The sequence below is a fragment of the Salvelinus fontinalis genome, chromosome 3, assembly GCF_029448725.1.
Source record: "Salvelinus fontinalis isolate EN_2023a chromosome 3, ASM2944872v1, whole genome shotgun sequence".
Lineage (NCBI taxonomy): Eukaryota > Metazoa > Chordata > Actinopteri > Salmoniformes > Salmonidae > Salvelinus > Salvelinus fontinalis.
The window spans coordinates 74,113,337-74,134,811 of NC_074667.1; the positions used below are offsets into that span (position 1 = coordinate 74,113,337).

At 40.4% G+C, this 21,475-nt stretch overlaps 1 protein-coding gene across 3 annotated transcripts in view; it reads left to right on the top strand.

The window, feature by feature from the left end:
• LOC129851439 (synaptotagmin-2-like) overlaps positions 1 to 21,475 on the top strand; it is an 81,641-nt gene that overhangs the window by 57,168 nt on the left and 2,998 nt on the right. Inside the window, exons 1-7 of one of the 3 annotated variants that reach the window (XM_055917979.1) lie at positions 957 to 1,099; positions 10,146 to 10,376; positions 10,578 to 10,738; positions 13,980 to 14,108; positions 16,488 to 16,655; positions 20,158 to 20,325; positions 20,520 to 20,637. In XM_055917979.1, the coding sequence (XP_055773954.1) occupies positions 10,175 to 10,376; positions 10,578 to 10,738; positions 13,980 to 14,108; positions 16,488 to 16,655; positions 20,158 to 20,325; positions 20,520 to 20,637 (946 nt within the window). In that variant the 5' untranslated portion in view covers positions 957 to 1,099; positions 10,146 to 10,174. Of the gene's footprint in view, positions 1 to 956; positions 1,100 to 10,145; positions 10,377 to 10,577; positions 10,739 to 13,979; positions 14,109 to 16,487; positions 16,656 to 20,157; positions 20,326 to 20,519; positions 20,638 to 21,475 lie in introns of those variants that run through there. The other 2 variants (XM_055917978.1, XM_055917980.1) reach the window with 2 other exon arrangements.

Consider the following 21,475-nt stretch of genomic DNA (forward strand, 5'->3'; position numbering starts at 1 on the left):
ACAGAAAGGTTGCCAGATAAAATCCCCGAGCTGACAAGGAAGAAATCTGGCATTCTGCCCATTAACAAGGCAGTTAACCCACTGTTCCTAGGCTGTCATTGAAAATAAGAATTTGTTCTTAAATGACTTGCCTAGTTAAAAAAAGATAAAATCTTACTTATTGTGATCTGTAAGGCCAAACTGATCCGAAGTCAGCACACCTATTCTGAGATGCTGATCCCTCTCAACTAAACCTGCATTCTGTCTCCTGCATTTTGAAGGGGTTTCTTGGCTGATAAGGATTGATTGTAGACTCTTCATATGGCATATCAAACATTACTACGATGGAAGACTGAATGTTTATACATGGTTGTTTGCTGAAGAGGATAAATTGGTATACTCAGTACAGTGAATGGTATGACCCTTTTAACTTCAGTGTAAATAGTTTACCTGTCCATTTTCTCTCTTTCCCTCTATCCTCACACCTATATCCCTCCCTCTTCCCTCTTCCCTCTCTCTCTCTTTCTCCTCTTCTCCTCTTGTTTCTTTCTCTCTCATTCATGCCTATCTTTCCGTCCCTCTTCCATCCCTCTTTCATACCAGTGAATCAGTGAGCCATTCCAACCCCTAAGAACAGAGAACAGTGGGGTTTAAATATTGATCATTTACGATGGCTATCAGATGCTAGACTGATGCACAGCATACTGCATTCAGCAGTGTGAGCAGCATCGCAAATGAGGATGGAGAGAGTAAGAGAGAGACAATTGGAGAGTGTGTGTATGTTGAGCGAGAGACGGTGAGGGAGGAGGTAATTGAGAGAGTGTGTGTATATTGAGGGAGAGACAGTGAGGGAGGAGAGAATTGAGAGAGGGAGGTGTGTGATTGAGGATGGGAAAGGCGGGAGACGGTTTGTACAGGAGAGAGAGCGAGAGAGAGAGAGCGAGAGAGAGAGAGAGAGAGAACTGCCCTGCTCTGCTGCAGTGGAGAGAAGTGAGGGAAAAGACTGCAGTCTCTGCTTATGGGAGAAATCAGTAGATATTACCACGGCACGGAAACGTTAGCCCTACGAGCCTGATTATTGGATGGGTCACCCAGCCAGTGGGAACATCACATTAGACTGGTAATACCTTCTACCTCACTCTCATTTCCTCCCTGGAAATGGTAATCAGCGGGTAATATAGACATGCAGGTCATTTAAGGACAACTTTAATACTGATTTTGTTTTTATTATACAGAGTGTCAAATGATTGTCAAATGATTTTTCTGTCGTTTGAAGATTTGAACTATGAATGTGGAAATCATTAGACAATTTGAGGGGTTTGTATTGGGTTTGTATGGTGTGTTTCTGGGGCTTTCGGTTTGTGACTAGCTAAGTGGAGCTGTCCAGTGTTGAACTGCATAAATGTAGACACTGGTGTCTAAGTGCTAAGAGTACCTGCAGCGTTGAGGTACAGTTCGTACTACTGCTATGAATAGGATGGATAGCTTTCTTTTCTTGTCTCTGTCGCCTTACAGTCAGTCGCTATACAAGTTGAGAATTAGACAAAGGCCATTATGCTATGATTGAATATAGCCTGTCGCTGTTACGACTGTTATTATAAGTCGTGGTGTATGTCCATTTGTTTGGCAGGAATCATTTTAATTGTCATTTGTCATATAATTATCCTTATCTGTTAAGATTGGTATATATCGATAAATGAGAGCGAGGACAGAGTAAGCAGTTATGTCTATACTAGCCATTTTCATTCTGTCTGTGACATCAAACAATTAGTCATTTGATTTGTCTGATCCCAAACTCCATTGGCTAGCATGGCCTCAGGCAGGCGGTAAGGTATCAGTCAGAAGCAATTCAGCTGGATCTGATTTGCTCGGCAACAACTAGTTTCTCTGCTGTAACGTTTCATAAGGAGTCTGGAATTGAACACATGTCTTGTGGAGTGGGATAGCACATAGCCTTTAGCTGTTTGAAGTTTTTTTGAACACTTAAAAAAATGCACCTGTTGGAGATGCAAAGCGTGTTGATTTGTGGCCTCTAGGTCAATGAAGATGAGGATTCATTACGAAGACACGTTATAGAGCAGCGCACTACACAGCCGACAATGCAGCACTTGCGTAGGTTGCATTCACGGTAAACGCTGCACATGTTGGCTCAATCATAAATTACCTGTCCGCGCTATAATGCGCCTTGCATTGAATCACAGCCACATATGAACTACGCTGACAGAATACTGTTTTACTGTTGCTGCTGACCCATATCTTGATCATGTCATTCAGAAGGTGAATGGGCAAGACAAAAGATTGAAGTGCATTTGAACAGGGTATGGTAGTAGGTGCCAGGCGGACCAGTTTGTGTCAACTGCAACCCTGCTGGGTTTTTCACATTCAATAGTTTCCACTGTATCAAGAATGATCCACCACCCAAAGGACATCCAGCCAACTTGACAACTGTGGGAAGCTTTGAAGTCAACATGGACCAGCATCCCTGTGGAACGCTTTCAACACCTTGTAGAGTCCATGCCCAGACGAACTGAGGCTGTTCTGAGGGCAAACAGGGGTGCAACTCAATGTTAGGAAGGTGGTCTTAATGTTCCGGGCACTCAGTGCGTTACAATAAGCATTTCTTCAATTACAATATATCCAGTTTCTATCCCTTTTCAATAGTTGACATAGCAATACTACTTCACTGTTTGTGATAGTATTGTATACCAACATCGAGCAATAATGGTATTTTGTATCAGCTACTTCTCCAAAGAGTTTTTGTATCATCAGGAGATGATAGGGTTAGTCTATTACCAGACCAATAGGATTGTAGATGTCAGGAGAGATGATAGGGTTGATCTATTACCAGACCAATAGGATTGTAGATGTCAGGAGAGATGATATGGTTTATCTATCACCAGACCAACACGATTGTAAATGTCAGGAGAGATGGTATGGTTTATCTATCACCAGACCAATAGGATTGTAAATGTCAGGAGCGATGATAGGGTTGGTATATTACCAGACTAACAGGATTTAGAGACGTCACGTTACTGTGACATGCACATCTACTCTCATCGTCATCTGCCATTATTGATTTTGGTGAGTAAGAGATTTATAACCAATTCTGAATGTGCAGAATAGGGGAGTAGGCCTTTGTCATTTTCCACCTTAGATATCCTGCCCTGAGAGAAGGATACAACAGGGACAGCAGGGAGGCAGAGCCGGACAGTGGCCGTGTGGCAACAAGTAGCTCTTTATTCTATGGGTTGTTGAGTGGGCTGGCTCAAGGTTAGCGGTATGCTTTTCGCACTGTTGTGACATTTCTCAGCCCTGCTTTGTCCTACCCAATCAAATATGAGTATGACTCACAATGAGTATCACCATGATCTGTAAATGTTAATCATATGCTAGTGTCACCCCTGAGACACCAGTGTAGCTAGGAATTCTGGGAAATAAATTGTCAGACTTCAATGTAATTGGGTAACGTTCCCTACTCTTTCCTCCTGTTGCCGCCCCTGAGAGCAACACAGAACTGGCACAGAATGATATGATGCTTGCTGAGGCCTGAGATGAGAATTTATTTGGCCAGCTGTTTGTAGTCTATAGGATTCCCCAGAAGAAGACAGATGCGGGGTTATAGTGTTTCATGCATTCTTATTCTTTATGATTGTGGTTGGTGATTGCGGATTGCAGTCAGATTGATAAACACTCTTATTACCGTAGCCTGCATCTGGGTAGCAGGGCAGTTAATTCAGGAAGTAAACTCAAATTACAGTTCAATAATTAACTGAAAAGTAATTAACTGAAAAGTAAAAGCTTTTTTTTATTTTTTTTAAGTTAAAACATTTCTGAATTGTACATTTCTAATCACTTCCTGAATTAACTGCCTTCAATTTAAGAAAATATATAATTAATTTGCTTCCAGGTAATACCATTTTCTAGTTCCAAAGTGATCTCATCCCTCACTTTAAATATAATTTCTCTGAAAATAATCCCTAATTAGACATGAGAAGCCATTCACTGTTATAGATGATTAGACATGAGAAGCCATTCACTGTTATAGATGATTAGACATGAGAAGCCATTCACTGTTATAGATGATTAGACATGAGAAGCCATTCACTGTTATAGATGATTAGACATGAGAAGCCATTCACTCTTATAGATGATTAGACATGAGAAGCCATTCACTGTTATAGATGATTAGACATGAGAATCCATCCACTGTTATAGATGATTAGACATGAGAAGCCATCCACTGTTATAGATGATTCGACATGAGAAGCCATTCACTGTTATAGATGATTAGACATGAGAAGCCATCCACTGTTAGAGATGATTAGACATGAGAAGCCATTCACTGTTATAGATGATTAGACATGAGAAGCCGTTCACTGTTATAGATGATTAGACATGAGAAGCCATTCACTGTTATAGATGATTAGACATGAGAAGCCATTCACTGTTATAGATGATTCGACATGAGAAGCCATTCACTGTTATAGATGATTAGACATGAGAAGCCATTCACTGTTATAGATGATTAGACATGAGAAGCCATCCACTGTTATAGATGATTAGACATGAGAAGCCATTCACTGTTATAGATGATTAGACATGAGAAGCCGTTCACTGTTATAGATGATTAGACATGAGAAGCCATTCACTGTTATAGATGATTAGACATGAGAAGCCGTTCACTGTTATAGATGATTAGACATGAGAAGCCATTCACTGTTATAGATGATTAGACATGAGAAGCCATTCACTGTTATAGATGATTAGACATGAGAAGCCATTCACTGTTATAGATGATTAGACATGAGAAGCCATTCACTGTTATAGATGATTAGACATGAGAAGCCATTCACTGTTATAGATGATTAGACATGAGAAGCCATCCACTGTTATAGATGATTAGACATGAGAAGCCATTCACTGTTATAGATGATTAGACATGAGAAGCCATCCACTGTTATAGATGATTAGACATGAGAAGCCATCCACTGTTATAGATGATTAGACATGAGAAGCCATCCACTGTTATAGATGATTAGACATGAGAAGCCATTCACTGTTATAGATGATTAGACATGAGAAGCCATTCACTGTTATAGATGTGGAATTATGAGTCAGTACATGATAATGGGAACTCCTGAGAACTTTTTGGGGAGCAATAGGTGGGGCCTATAACAGTTGGTCTAACATGCATCCGAAGGCCATAATTCCCATTCAGCCTCTCCATCTCACCTTCTCACAGGGTGAATTGTTTCAGTACAGTACATTGCTAATCCTAATAGTATTCAAATCAAATGAAATTGTATTTATCACATGGGCCTTACTGTGAAATGCTTATTTACAAGCCCAACTTCTTGCCACTAGGGGGGTGCCATTTCGACATAGTACCCAAATTAAACTGCCTCGTACTCAATTCTTGCTCGTACAATATGCATATTATTATTACTATTGGATAGAAAACACTCTCTAGTTTCTAAAACCGTTTGAATTATGTCTGTAAGTGAAACAGAACTGGACTTAGAGCAATTCTCCTATGAGGATTTGAAAATGCTGAAATATGCTCGCTGTTCCCAGACCTGTGGATAACTCTGACTGTCTTCTATTGGTTGAGATGCACTGCATACGCCTTCCCCTGGTTGTTAGCGAATAGGGAGTCTTGAAATGGCGTCTCCACATAGTTCCCAAAGTTTATAAATTGATTGGGAACGAGGTGGCTCATTCTTTTCACCTTCGCTCGGGCGCATTGAGAACCTGGGGACGTTCTTTTGGAACCATCGGTTATAGATCTCAGACATTTCCGGCTGTGTTTTTATTCGATATAGGTGTTGAAGACATCGTAATGTTGTTATTTTGAACCGAATTATATCAGTTTATGTCAGTATATTGCGATTTTCGGGTATTTATTTCCTTGGCGCTGTAGGAATTTGGGTATCTCTCTCTTTCGTGCTAATGTTTACTGCTAATTGCAACTCTGAAGAGGACATTCTCCAACCTATCAACGATTCTTTTTGACAAAGGTCACCTTTCCCAAGATTCTGATGAGAGTTCATCGAAAAGTAAGAACTATTTATGCTGATAATTCATTGTTCTGTTGAAAAATGTCAAATGCATGAAACGCCATTGCTTGCAGTGTAGCATTGTGTTATTGCAGCCTGTATTGCGCAGTAAGGTTAATTTTAAAAATGTAATTCAGCGATTGCATTAAGAACTAATTTGTCTTTCAATTGCTGTCCAACCTGTATTTTTTTAGTCAAGTTTATGAATAGTTTTCGATAAGAGTAGGTGGCTTTCCAAGATGGCGCCGGACAGATTGCTTGAGCTCTTGGCTACTTTTCTCATTGTATAAGCACAATTTGTGCCGCTAAATATGCACATTTTCGAACAAACTCTATATGCATTGTGTAATATTATATTACAGGACTGTCATCTGAAGAATTCTGAGAAGGTTAGTGAAAAAATTAATATATTTTGGTGGTTTATACGTTATAGCTATTTTTGCCTTGAATCAGTGCTGGTGTGATGTTCGCTATTGTGCTAAGCTAATATAACGCTATATTGTGTTTTCGCTGTAAAACACTTAGAAAATCTGAAAAATTGTCTTGATTCACAAGATCTGTGTCTTTCATCTGCTGCACGCTGTGTATTTTTAAGAAATGTTTTATGATGAGTAATTAGCTAATACACGATGGTCTCTGTAGTTATCTAGTGGCTTTGGTGAGAGTTGTAATGGTGGCTGCAATGGTAAACTATGATTTATACATGAAATATGCACATTTTTCTAACAAAACCTATGCTATACAATAAATATGTTATCAGACTGTCATCTGATGAGGTTGTTTCTTGGTTAGTGGCTATTTATATCTTTATTTGGTCGAATTTGTGATAGCTGCTGATGGAGTAAAAAATGGTGGAGTATGGGAGTGTTGTCTTTTGCTAACGTGGTTAGCTAATAGATTTACATATTTTGTCTTCCCTGTAAAACATTTTAAAAATCAGAAATGATGGCTTTATTCACAAGATGTGTATCTTTCATTTAGTATCTTGGACTTGTGATTTCATGAACATTTTATTATATGATATCCCTGTGGCTTTAGGCTAGGCTATGCTAGTCAGCTTTTGTGATGGGGGTGCTCCCGGATCCGGGTTTGGTAGGCGTTAGACCAACAATGCAGTTTTAAGAAAATAAGAGTTAACCTGTTGGGGATGGGGGCGCTGTTTAGACTATTTATGCTAATGTGGCTAATTTTTTAAACGGCTTCCCACAAAATCCTTGATCGTACAATATGCATATTATTATTATTATTGGATAGAAAACAGTCTATAGTTTCTATAGGAGTTGAAATTTTGTCTCTAAGTGGAACAGAGCCCATTCTACAGCAATTTCCCTGACATGGAGTCAGATTTGAGAAACGTTGGCCACTTTTCTGAAGTCATTTAAACGGGCACTGTCGTTGCTATGACTATACGGACACTTCTTACGTCTTCCCCTGGATGCCTTTACGTGATGACGATTCCAACGGGCTCGATTGCTCGTTCACAGGCACTACAAATGAAAAAAACCTTTAGCTAGCAAGTCTTTTCTTGCTGCGTAACGCGCGTGGAAGACACCGACCCTCTCCTGTTCCAAGCATTAGTTTAGCCTGTTATATTTCTCCGGTCATCTTTTCACTCGTTATAGGAGTTACAAACATCACAAAGTAGTTAATTTAAAGCGTTTTATAGCAATTTATATCCGTTTAGTGCGATTTTGGGACATTTATTTTTGCAACGATGTGAAAAGTTGGGAACGCTTTTCAGTTCATCCCGAACGTAGTTGACATTTCCACATGGCAAGAGGACAGCTTTCCACCAAAAGACGATTTCTCCCAAGAAAGGATCCTTTGCCCAAGATACTGATGGAAGAACAGCTCAAGGTAGGACATTTTTATTATGATAAATCGTGTTTCTGTCGAAACATTTTAGTGGCTTAGGACGCCATGTTTTTTGACGTAGCTTCGCTTGGCGCAAACTGTATTGAAAAGTAAGGATAAATTAAAAAATGTAATAACGCAATTGTATTAAGAATTAAATTGTCTATCAATCCCTGTCCACCCTATATTTTTTAGTCACGTTTATGAGTATTTATGTATAAGAGTAGATCACTGTCTAAGTGGCGCAAGGACGTTTTCTTTACCAGCTTGTCTACATTTCACATTGTCTAACCATGATTTTGGTGGCTAAATATAAACATTTTCGATCAAACTGTATATGCATGTTGTAATGTGATGTTACAGGAGTGTCATCGGAAGAATTCTGAGAAGGTTAGTGAAAAAATTAATATCTTTTGGCGATGTTGACTTTTATCGCTCACTTTGGCTAGAATCAATGCTGGGCTGCTAATTGCTATGTGCTAAGCTAATATAACGATTTATTGTGTTTTCGCTGTAAGACACTTAGAAAATCTGAAATATTGTCTGTATTCACAGGATCTGTGTCTTTCGATTCGTGTATGCTGTGTATTTTTACGAAATGTTTGATGATTAGTAGTTAGGTAAACACGTTGCTCATTGTAATTATTCTAGTCCATTTGTGATGGTGGGTGCAATTGTAAACTATGCCATATACCTGAAATATGCACTTTTTTCTAACAAAACCTATCCCATACCATAAATATGTTATCAGACTGTCATCTAATGAGTTTTTTTGTTGGTTAGGGGCTATAAATATCTTAGTTTAGCCGAATTGGTGATGGCTACTGGTGTTGGTGGACAAATAAAAGATGGTGGAATATGCTAATGTGTTTTTAGGTAATAGATGTACATCTTTACATATTGTGTCTTCCCTGTAAAACATTTTAAAAATCGGAAATGTTGACTGGATTCATAAGATCTGTGTCTTTCATTAGCTGTATTGGACTTTAATGTGTGAAAGTTAAATATTTTAAAAAAATATTTTTTTTGAATTTCGCGGCACTGGTTTTTCAGTGGGGGGGGGGGGGGGAGTGCCGCTAGCGGCACGCTGATCCTAGACAGGTTAATAAAATATTTACTAAATAAACAAAAGTAAAAAAAGTAACACAATAAAATAACAATAACGAGACTATATGCGGGGGTACAGGTTAGTCGAGGTAATTTAGGTACTATGTACATATAGGTAGGGGTAAAGTGACTATGCATACATAATAAACAGTGATTCATTGTTCAGCAGCCTTATGGGTTGGGTGTAGAAGCTGATAAGGAGCCTTTTGGACCTAGACGATCCAGTAGAAAGAAGGATGTTTCGGTCACGAGTGCCTCATTTCAATTTGGTGGAGATCATTGTTTCAGAGGAGACATAGCATATTATAATTGATATATTATAATCACCTTAGTCTTTGCCATTCCTTCAGAGGGAACAGATCCCACATCATAAATGGACAATAGTCCTCTTTGGAACACATTTTGGAAAGGGAGCCTTCGTATTTATTTGGCACGTTTTCCACCTCAAGTAGAAGACGTGTTAACTCCAACCATTCATTTTTATTTCATCCATAACGGACCGTGATGTAATGCTGTAATGAGGAATGTCGGCTTTCTTAAGGGACTGAGGGCCTCATTGACAGAATGTTATTTCATTGACATTCATGTAATATTAACATACTGTGTCTCATTCCTCAAACAAATGAGATTAGCCGTTTCATCCCTGAGTTAAATCCATTTAGGAGTTTATAGTACATTAAGGATGCAGTTCTACCGACTGGCATTTTTATCCTCAGGGTCTGTGATGTGGACTGATGTCAAGGAGGCCATTTCCATACAAACCACTCCAGCCTTGTCACTGTGCTGCTCTACTGTCTGACACATTGCTAAGGAATTGAGTTGGGTCACATGGTAGAATTGTACATCCTCCATTTTATTTCTTTGTGTACAGAAAACCAATACTCAGCTACTAAATTGTTTCTATTGGAGTGGAGTGCCAGAGAGGACTAACCTAACTTCTGAAGTGAATCTCTAACAGATGCCTGTTTTTAATTCCCTAAACATTGCCATGATAGTGATACATGTATGGCGATAGGTAATGAGTGATTTAATACATGTCTTTTTGATGTGTGTGTGTTTGTGTGTTATACCAAAGGTTACACACTTCATTGCCTGTGCTGCTGGTGATGGCAACTGACCGTCTCTTTGTGTCTCTGTGACTTTCCCCAGGGACTGTGTGTGTGGCCTAGTCATTGAGGATGAAGTGGAACTTGTTCAAGAATAAGCCTGAGGCCATGGTGGGTCCAGAGCCCACGGGCACCGGCGCCACTATGACCGCGGCCCCAGCCGTCGCCATCGCCACCACTGTGGCTGAACCCCCAGGCAACGGCACAGTTTCCAAGAACGACATGTTCGAAGAGATCAAGAGCAAGTTCATGAACGAGATCGATAAGATCCCATGTATGTCTTCCCTGGTTAACCAAAATACTTAATTTTCCCAACCCTGACTCATAACTCATGTACTATGCATGGAACAACATTGGAACATAGAATCCTAAATCTGGATGATCTCATAGGAGTGATCTCATAGAAGTACAACCCATATTGAGGTATTTACATAGTAGTGTTTTTTTCCTCGTAACTCCCCTGTGTGTGTTGCAGTGCCCTCCTGGGCCATCATAGCTATCGCTGTGGTGGCCGCCCTCCTCATCCTCACCTGCTGCTTCTGCATCATCAAGAAGTGCTGCTGTAAGAAGAAGAAGAACAAGAAGGGCAAGAAGGGCAAAGATGGCCTCAACATGAAGAACATGAAAGGGGATGAGGTATGGTGCTTCGGGCTCCACATATAAACTCAGTTCGCAGAGTACATGCAGGTCCGACAGACATAACATATATCACACTCAGGATACGTATTTCACTTGAACACAAAACTCATAAAACTCATATGAATATGAACACAAAACTCATATGAATATCAGTACGTTAAGTTATTTATTTTTAGATGATGAACGTAGACAAAGAGGACTAGGAATTAATCTCGGGATAGCTGACAGAGGTCGTCTATAATTATTAGCCTACTAAGCCATTCCTCCATAACAATATGGTTGCCTGTTTTATTTACTGTGCAACAATTTATTTTTGTTTGAGGAACTTGGGAAAGTTTTGGTCAATATGTAAAGATGGAAGATCTTAATTTGACCACAGTAAAATACACTACCTGACCAAACGTATGTGGACACCTGCTAGTTGAAAATCTCATTCCAAAATGACGGGCATTAATGGGGGGTTGGTCCCCCCTTCTGCTGCTATAACAAATTCCACTCTTCTGGGAAGGCTTTCCACTAGATGTTGAAACATTGCTGCGGGGACTTGCTTCCATTCAGCCACAAGAGTATTAGTGAGGCCTGGCTTGCAGTTGGCATTCCAATTCATCCCAAAGGGGTTCATTGGGATTGAGGTCAGGGCTCTGTGCAGGCCAGTCGAGTACTTCCACACCGATATCGACAAACCACTTCTGTATGGACCTTGCTTTGTGCACGGGGGCATTGTCATGCTGAAACAGGAAAGGGCCTTCCCCAAACTATTGCCACAAAGTTGGAAGAACAGAATCGTCTAACGTGATTGTATGCTGTAGCGTTAAGATTTCACTTCCCTGGAACTAAGGAGCGTGAACCATGAACAACAGTCCCAAACCATTATTCGTCCTCCAAAAAACTTTACAGTTGACACTATGCATTCAGGCAGGTAGCGTTCTCCTGGAATCGGCAAAACCCAGATTCGTCCGTCGGACTGCCAGATGGTGAAGCGTGATTCATCAAGTGTAATCAAATTCAAATAAGATTGTATTTGTCACATGCGCCGAATACAACAGGTGCAAACCTGTTGGCACTGGACTTGGCACTGGATTTTAAACACCTGTAAGTAACGGGTGTGGCTGAAATAGCCAAATCCAATCATTTGAAGGGATGTCCACGTACTTTTGAACGTATATACTGTAATTGCAGCAACAGAATTTGAATGTTTATTCCATAATGGTGCTTGATCAGTGGTTGGACTATTAGTTGGCCAAAAGTAGGCTACATCAAGAGTGCAATACCGTTAATATAACCCTGTGTTAGTGTGGGTTTTCTGTGAATTTATGTAAATCACAAAACTACTCTGAATTTCCTGCGGTGCAGGAAAATTCTCAGCAGCAAAAGAGTGAACAAATTAAGAACTGACATCTGTACATAGATTTGACCAACAACACATGCTCTTTATGCATCCCTTGGTGTATCAGTAACAACCTCTGATCTTTCATTGGCAGCACTTAGACCAGACTTAGGGAGACAAGTCGATAGCCTCCTATCCTCTCTGTTCTCTTGATGTGGCTGTTGTTGTCGTTTTAAAATGTGTGCTGTACTTCATTGTGACATACGGTGAAAATTACACATTTGTTATGGGAAAGGACCAGGGATGGTTTGGGTAATGGGTAGAGAAGGTAATGAAGCCCTGTCTTTTGTGGCATTCCAATTAACGGATGACTGCTAGGGTAAGCTGCCCTCCGTGCTTAAGGATAATAGACATGATACCCATGGATCAGAGGAGCCATATCTCATACTAAGCAGAATAAACAGGGGAGGACTGTGAAAGTGCTCCTGCTTAATTCCAGGCTGAATGTGTCCAATATCATTAACAGGGCCCCATTCACCAGTAACAGTTATTAAAACAATTAATTGTCTCCACATGGTGAAAGATGGTCCTGGAAGTAGGACGTTTACATTTTTATTATTTTTTAACGAACAGACAATCACTGTGTCATTTTTCATCGTCCTAGTGTTGCCGGTGGTGTTGTTTGTTTTCTGGTGTGTCGTAAGTTCAAACCTCTTCCTCTCTCTGCTCTCCTCCTCTTCACTTTGTCTCTTATGTGTGCATCGTGTTTCTTGACTGTGATGGACCCCTGATCTACGGTAGGTGGAAGGATCGCGGTGATGCTCTCTGGCCCATGGGCAGATGATGATGATGATGAGGGGGGGTTTCATGGAATGAAAATCGTAGCGCCTTTGCTTTTCTATCATGTTTTGTACTTATGTTTTGAGAATTTAAATGAGAACGCTATGGTCTGCTCCATAAAACCCTGAGAGAAAAATAAATAAATATTGAAATAACGTATCGCCCATTATGTGACAGTGTGATGCCAAACTCACCCCAATATGAAACGTATTGGGCATAGTTTAAACGCAACCCACAAATAACACTATTAATATATGCATGTGAAAAAGGGCATGGTTGGTTGTTTGTGGGACATGATGATGACAATGATAAGCGCATGACCAATCAATCAATATTTTTCATCTGCACCCCAATTACTTTGTCACTCAATGAAGAGTGAAAAGGAGAATAAAAACATAAAGCACAGGTTTGCAGATGAAATAGTCACGTAAACTTGAACATGTCAGAAATAGGGGTTACCATAACTGGCTGTTATCTAACTGAAATACTGCTTCTACATTATGCAAATAGCTGGCTATACCCTTTAATCCTGTAGCTACCATTTGGCTGGGAAAAATGGTGACCTGACTTGAGAGGAACATTCCTTGGTAACACATTAATGGAATAAATAGAAAGAAAGTAAGATTATACAGGCCCTACTTTTGAAGGATCAGTTAACTAGTTCCGTGGGAATATGGGGTAAGATGTAAATGACAGGGTAAAACAATTGTGTCACCAAAGGACATTTTTAATTCAAGTCATTAACTAGAAAACATCATACCTGAGTCCCTAGTTGCATTAGAGACAGGATGGTATTCCACTATGCCACCAGGTGAGAAGCAGGTAAGCGGGAGCAAGGCAACGCAGCAAACCCTGGTGCTACGCAATGCAATGCAATGCAACGCAACAAACTCTGGTGCCACAGTATGCAGCGCAACGCAACGCAATGCAACACAACACAAGCCTCCTGAACATCCACTGTCTGTCTGTGGCATGCTGTCTGTGGTGGGTGGGGCTCCCGCCATCTGCCTCCTACACATAACCCCTGACCCCGCAACTCTGATCCCTGTGTCCTGTGTTCTACCACTGCAGAAACAGGACGATGACGACGATGAAGGCGAGACAGGCCTCACAGAGGAGGAGAAAGAGGAGGAAGAGAAAGAGGAGGAGAAACTTGGCAAGCTGCAGTACTCGCTGGACTATGACTTCCAAGACAGCAAGGTTAGTGGCTGATATTTTCCCCTTTAAATCCTTGTAGGCACTGCTCAGCAAAACCTGTATTAGGCTGTTTTACCTTAATACAATATTTGCAGCATTGTCAGTCTATCAGTAAGAGTCCATCAACATCCAAGGATGGGAATATGATTTTTTTTACTATTAAAAAAACCTACAATTTTTAGAACACAAGGCCCGCACTGAAAAACATGCCAACATGTGCAACAATGTCTAATTTATCATAACCATTACAGATAACAAATCCTAATAACTAAATTGACCCATATTTTCAGACAATAAAAACACTAGTGAAATGTTAACATTCATTTATTGAAACCGTAATATCAACTAGTTATATTATATTGTGGGAAACACAATCTTGAAACACAATCTTCAAAACGGCAGTAACATCAGCAGTGGCCCTTGCTTGTGGAAGCCTTATGTTAGGAATCAAAAGGACTACTAAAAGTACGTTGAGTAATTAAATATAAACTGAAATCAAATTGCTGCATTACATATTCAGTCCACATGAAAAAAAGTCATTTGAATCATTCATTGAAACCATAATTAGCTGTGTTACCTGCTCGGCTTTGGTGACGTCACAGCGGCGCTTTGCAGCGGCAAAAGATGTGATGGGAGATTGCTGCTCCTACATGTGCCTAGTATATGAAACAAAAGGTGATCTGTGGTTAAAGATTGAGTTTTGACGTCCATTCGAGTACTCCAATACTGGATTACTCCTGCCCAGCCCTATTATCTTCTAGAAATGAAAGGCATATGTAACGAATGTGAAATGGCTAGCTAGTTAGCGGGTACGCGCTAGTAGCATTTCAATCAGTTACGTCACTTGCTCTGAGACTTTAAGTAGGGTTGCCCCTTGCTCTGCAAGGGCCGCGGCCTTTGTGGAGTGATGGGTAACGACCGTGCTTCGTGGGCGACCGTTGTTGATGTGTACAGAGGGTCCCAGGTTCGCGCCCGTGTCTGGGCGAGGGGACGCCGTAAAGTTATACTGTTACATTGATGCTGTTGACCCGGATCACTGGTTGCTGCGGAAAAGGAGGAGGTTGAAAGGGGGGTGAGTGTAACGGATGTGAAATGGCTAGCTAGTTAGCGGGTACGCGCTAGTAGCATTTCAATCAGTTACGTCACTTGCTCTGAGACTTTAAGTAGGGTTGCCCCTTGCTCTGCAAGGGCCGCGGCCTTTGTGGAGCGATGGGTAACGAACGTGCTTTGTGGGCGACCGTTGTTGATGTGTGCAGAGGGTCCCAGGTTCGCGCCCGTGTCTGGGCGAGGGGACGCCGTAAAGTTATACTGTTACACATAGTTACAGTAGTCTAAATGACAGACTTATGGATATCCAGAGAGTAGACTGGTGGACCTGAAGAACCTGGTGGTGAGTCATCCATCTAGAAATCTTTTTTTTTTTTTACTGAGCAACAGCTCAGCTTTGGCATTGTTGAGTACAAACCAGTGGGCATGGTGGGACCCTTGTGGGCATGCTCCACATAGCATGCCTACATCCCCTCAAAGTACCTTGAAACAAGCATCTTTTATCAACAGCTCTGTAAAAACATCATCAGAATTGTGCAGCGACAGTTTTGGGGAGGGACAGCTGACAATTGCTGGATTTAGGGTTGATGAATAAAAATATTCAAGAGACCAGTGAATCCAGATCAGGGTACTGGGAATGAGAGGGTTTCTCTAGTAGATTCAGCATCGTTGTAAATGAATGGGTAGAGTCAGTGTTACAGTGAGTGTGCAATGCTATGCAGGATTTTGGCAGTGTGACATAAGTCCAACAGGAGTGGAAATGCAGAGTCATTCTGAAATAAGGAAGTCCCTCATGAGATACGGACCCAGGATCAGGGCTTGGAGTCACTGACGCAGGATCAGGGCTTGGAATCACTGACGCAGGATCAGGGCTTGAGATGAAAATGTACATTAAAGCAGGTCCTTTCTTTCTAACTGAATCAATTTCTGTACCTTAAAAATAAGTAATCTCTCCATCATTTAGAGCACAATGATACTTGGCACAAGTTTCTCTTTTTCAGATATGCAAAACTACTGTAACATGATATTCTGTGACTTTCTGATGACATGGCAGCAAATATATTTGACAGCTCTAGTGTGGATATCTTGTATCTAATCTTGGTCATCTAAAAGGGCTGTGATAATTCTTGTTGCAGCTTTAGGTTGTCAGCCAACAGGCCACAAGCTTATGTAACAACGCTGCAGCATTTGTCTGCAGCAGTGACAGGAAGAACACATGAATAGATGAATGTATGTTGTTTTCTCATCTAATATGGTTGGTTTGTCTCAATGCTGTCTCTGACCCCTGAACACTCTGCCCCCCCTCCCCTCCCCTCCCCTCACCTCCCCTCACAGCTCACAGTGGGAATCCTCCAAGCTGCTGATCTTATCTCCATGGACAGCGGAGGTACCTCTGACCCGTACGTCAAGGTCTTTGTCCTTCCAGACAAGAAGAAGAAGTTTGACACCAAGGTTCAAAAGAAAAACCTGAACCCTGTCTTTAATGAGTCATTTGTTTTCAAGGTAAGTCATAACACAGTTTCTATACCAGGACTGCACTTGCACAGATGTTAGTTGGAATATTAAAGGTATCAATCATCCTGCCAAAAATATTGTGTCAGGCTAGTAAAGCGGAGTCTCAAACTAAATCTAACTTAACAATTTTGGTGTTGTAAAAAAATCAGACCTAAGATGCTACATGGTATAAGACTTTGTGGTTGTTGCCTACATTTATTTTTCATTATGAAGTCACAGGATGTGTTCTTGTTGTGTTCACGTCAAAGTGTAGAGCAGTTCTGGCTTGCCATGCCTGCCTGCCTGCTATATACCCTCTTGCCTGTGTACTAACTGCAGCTTCCTGTACTACTCAATAAGGTCCATGGAGACTGTATAAGCCTCTCAGTGTCAATGTGGAAGCACTGTCCCCAGAGTAGGGACCATCCATGAACAGTTTGGAGAATTTACAGTATATGAAATCAGATGCCTGCCTTTAGAATGTATTTTTTATTTATATTTGTCATATAGGAAAATGGAATGTCTAGCTTCTAGCTCCTAGACCTGCTTTAGTGTATTATACACTCGTTGGCAATTTCAACCTGTTAAAGCCAGCACTTTGCTATTTTCCAACCCTTAAGCTAGGATTGGTAATTTCCCTGTCTAATGTGAGCTCGCTTGCGCTGAGGTGCGAGGGGTGGCAATATCAGAGGTACGTTTCATTTGATTGAAAAACAAGCCCTATGGTAAGGCTACCCTTACCATAACAAAAGCTGCTTCAACAGAAATGTCTTCCTTATCCTGGCCATAAATTAGCCAAGTATCCTATCCATAAGATGTTTTTAAATGGTCTACTTGTGAGAATTTTGCTGTCATATTTTGCTTTATTCAGAATTCAAATAGGCCTACCCTGCAATGCATACTCCATTCGGCTTGTATCCATCCCCATATCCAAAGAGAGCCTCTTGTCCAGTTATCAAAGACCCGCTCCTCCAAACATATTCAAAATATTCAGTCCTATAACACCGTATCAACAGTAGGCCTAGGCTATCTCTTGCTTATTGAGAACGTTCCTCACATGTACACTACAATTTATGGGAGCCTAGTATTTGTTATTTGCATAAAGACATCCCACTGGGAAAAAACTGGTTGAATCAACGTTGTTGTCTTTTTGTCAGCAAAACTATTAACCTAAATCCAATGACATGGTGAATTTTCTTGTTGATTTACCATTGTTTAAGGTTTATTAACCTGTCTGGCTCTGACGTTCCGCTAGCGGAACTCCTCCCACATTCCACTGAAAAGGCAGAGCGCAAAATTCAAAAGATATTTTTTTGAAATATTTAACTTTCACACATTAACAAGTCCAATACAGCAAATGAAAGATACACATCTTGTGAATCCAGTCAACATGTCCGATTTTCAAAATGTTTTACAGCGAAAACACCACATATATTTATGATAGCTCACCACCAAATACAAAAAAAGGACAGACATTTTTCACAGCACAGGTAGCATGCACAAAGCCAATCTAACTAGCCAAGAACCAACCAAACTAACCAAGAAACAACTTCATCAGATGACAGTCTTATAACATGTTATACAATAAATCTATGTTTTGTTCGAAAAATTTGCATATTTGAGGTATTAATCAGTTTTACATTGCAGCTACAATCACAGCTACCGTCAGAAATAGAACCGAAGCAGCCAGAGTAATTACAGACACCAACGTCAAATACCTAAATACTCATCATAAAACATTTCTGAAAAATCGATGGTGTATAGCAAATTAAAGACAAACATCTTGTGAATCCAGCCAATATTTCAGATTTTTTAAGTGTTTTACAGCGAAAACACAATATAGCATTATATTAGCTTACTACAATAGCCTACCACACTACCACATTCATTCATCAAGGCACGTTAGCGATAGCAATAGGCACGTTAGCGATAGCGAATAAACCAGCAAGATATATAATTTTTGACTAACCTTGATAAGCTTCATCAGATGACAGTCCTATAACATCAGGTTATACATACACTTATGTTTTGTTCGAAAATGTGCATATTTAGAGCTGAAATCAGTGGTTATACATTGTGCTAACGTAGCATCTTTTTCCCACAACGTCCGGATATTTTTCTGACACTTTTTCTGACACACATATTCTGACCAAATAACTATTCATAAACATAACTAAAAAATACATGTTGTATAGGAAATGATAGATACACTAGTTCTTAATGCAATCGCCGTTTTAGAATTCTAAAAATAACTTCATTACGATATGCAGTTTACGTTATGGAGAGAGCATGCCCAAAACCTGGCCGCAAACTACTAGTTCACATGTACGACAGATATATGAAATAACATCATAAAATGGGTCCTACATCAGAATGTTGTACAAGGGGTCCTTTGTCCAGAACAATCGTTGTTTGGTTTTAGAACTGCCTTTTTCCCTCTCGATTTAGCAAGCACACTTGCCAAGTGGCGCGAATCTCTCCATCGTCAACAAACTCAGAGAACGGAACACGGCAAAACTCCCGGAAAAATTTCAATAATCTGATTAAACTATATTGAAAAAACATACTTTACGATGATATTGTCACATGTATCAAATAAAATCAAAGCCGGAGATATTAGTCGTCCATAACGACAGCTTATCAGAAGGCAAATCCAGGTCCCTTCACACGCTCTCCAGAAAACAGGAAACTGGTGACACGTCATGCCGAGAGCTATTATTCGACCCCAGATCCAGATACACACTCCATTTCTTCTCTCACTGCCTGTCGACATCTAGTGGAAGACGTATGAAGTGCATCTAAACTAATAAATATCAACGACTTTAATAGGCAGGCCCTAGAACAGAGCATCGATTTCAGATTTTCCACTTCCTGTCAGGAAGTTTGCTGCAAAAGGAGTTCTGTTTTACTCACATATATAATTCAAACGGTTTTAGAAACTAGAGAGTGTTTTCTATCAAATAGTAATAATAATATGCATATTGTACGAGCAAGAATTGAGTACGAGGCCGTTTAAATTGGGCACGATTTTCCCCCAAAGTGAAAACAGCGCCCTCTGTCCTCAACAGGTTAAAATAGAGCCCCAGGTCTGCAAGGGCTGGAGTGAATCAATAGAACCCATATTAGATACTCTAATTATGCTTTAGTGCCATTAGAGCTGAACAAATCTCTTCTTAGATGTTTCCTGAGTAAAAACCGTGCCACACATTAGAATTCAGCCTAACCCATTTTCTGCCTTTCCTATTCTGTGCTGTAAAACTCTGTATATTAGCTGCATGTTAGCTGACATTGTGCCGTATTACTGATGTGTCAGTAAGCAATGTCTTGCCAGCAGCCCATGGCAAAAAATAAGATGTTTATTTCTTAAAAAAAAAATAAAAATAGCACAGATTGTATTAACAATTCAAATAGTATACAGTAGGGACATGTGGTTACATTCATATTTAATAATCCAGTTGTGTTGTTGTTGTGTTGTGGTGGTGTTGTTGTTGTTGATGTGTTCCTTCCTCAGTTACCATATGATGAGCTCGGTGGGAAAACCCTGGTGATGTCAGTCTTTGACTACGACCGATTCTCCAAGCATGACATCATTGGAGAGGTGAGGATCCCCATGAACACCATTGACCTGGGACAGCCCATCGAAGAATGGAAGGACCTGGAGAGTGCAGACAAAGAGGAGGTATGAGCTGAAAAGAAACACAAACTAACTAAGCTTTATCTAACTAAGCTAATCGTTGGACGGGAGCGTTGCCCCATCAGAATTAACAACAGCCAAGCTCTGACAATTGTAATATACATTTTTGTCTATCTTTCCCTCTCTGTGTCGTTGCTCTCTCTGTGCTTGCCCTCTCTCTGTCCTTAATCTCCATGCAGCCTGAGAAGCTGGGAGACATCTGTATCTCTCTTCGTTACGTGCCCACCGCTGGCAAACTCACTGTCTGTATCCTGGAGGCAAAGAACCTCAAGAAGATGGACGTGGGTGGACTGTCTGGTACGTTAAGACTTCCACTGGACGTACAGTTTACTCTTGAGATTCTTAAAGGGTTCTTGAAAGGTTCTTTGCAGTGAGTGATGGTTCTATGTAGAACCATGTCTTCTCAAAGAACCATTCTATATATAGAACCCTCCCCTTCCAAATTGTTCTTTACAATGTTGAAGCAGTCCTTCACTAGATGCTTCTGGGTAATTATGAATTCCTGTTCTTTATGTTGCATTATTTCACTTACTGTGTGGTACCTATGATTTTGTTGTTTTATTCTACCTGTCTTGTGTCTGTGTTTATGTTCATGGGTTCTGTTGAGGTGGCTAGTCCGATACCGTCAGTGAGAAGGGTCTGCAAGTATATGCGAGTTTATATTTTTGGACTAACTTCATCATTTGACATGGTTGAGTCAGGTTGATACAACTCCCAGGTGAGAGTGATTAAGCATGATCAACCCCATATTACAACACAGTAGCATAACAATGTTAAAAACTGATTACCTTCATCATCATACATATCATATACCAATTACTCATAGATAACTGTTACAGAGGTTAAATGTGTATGGTGCTATTCAGAACCATCTCATGAAATAATATATATTTTTAAAGTTCTAAATAGCACCTTCAAGAAAGGAGTCTACAAAGCCCCAAAAAGGGTCCCGCCCTGGTCACAAATCAAAGAACCCTATTTTAGTACTAAAAATGTACAGTTTGTCTGCTGTTAAAACAACTTGTGGGTGGACTGTCTGGTAGGGCAAACCACTGGACATAACAGTAGATCATTTCCAACCAATCAGGCATGTCAATCTGCCATTAATTAAACAGCTCAGTGATGCAGAATCTCT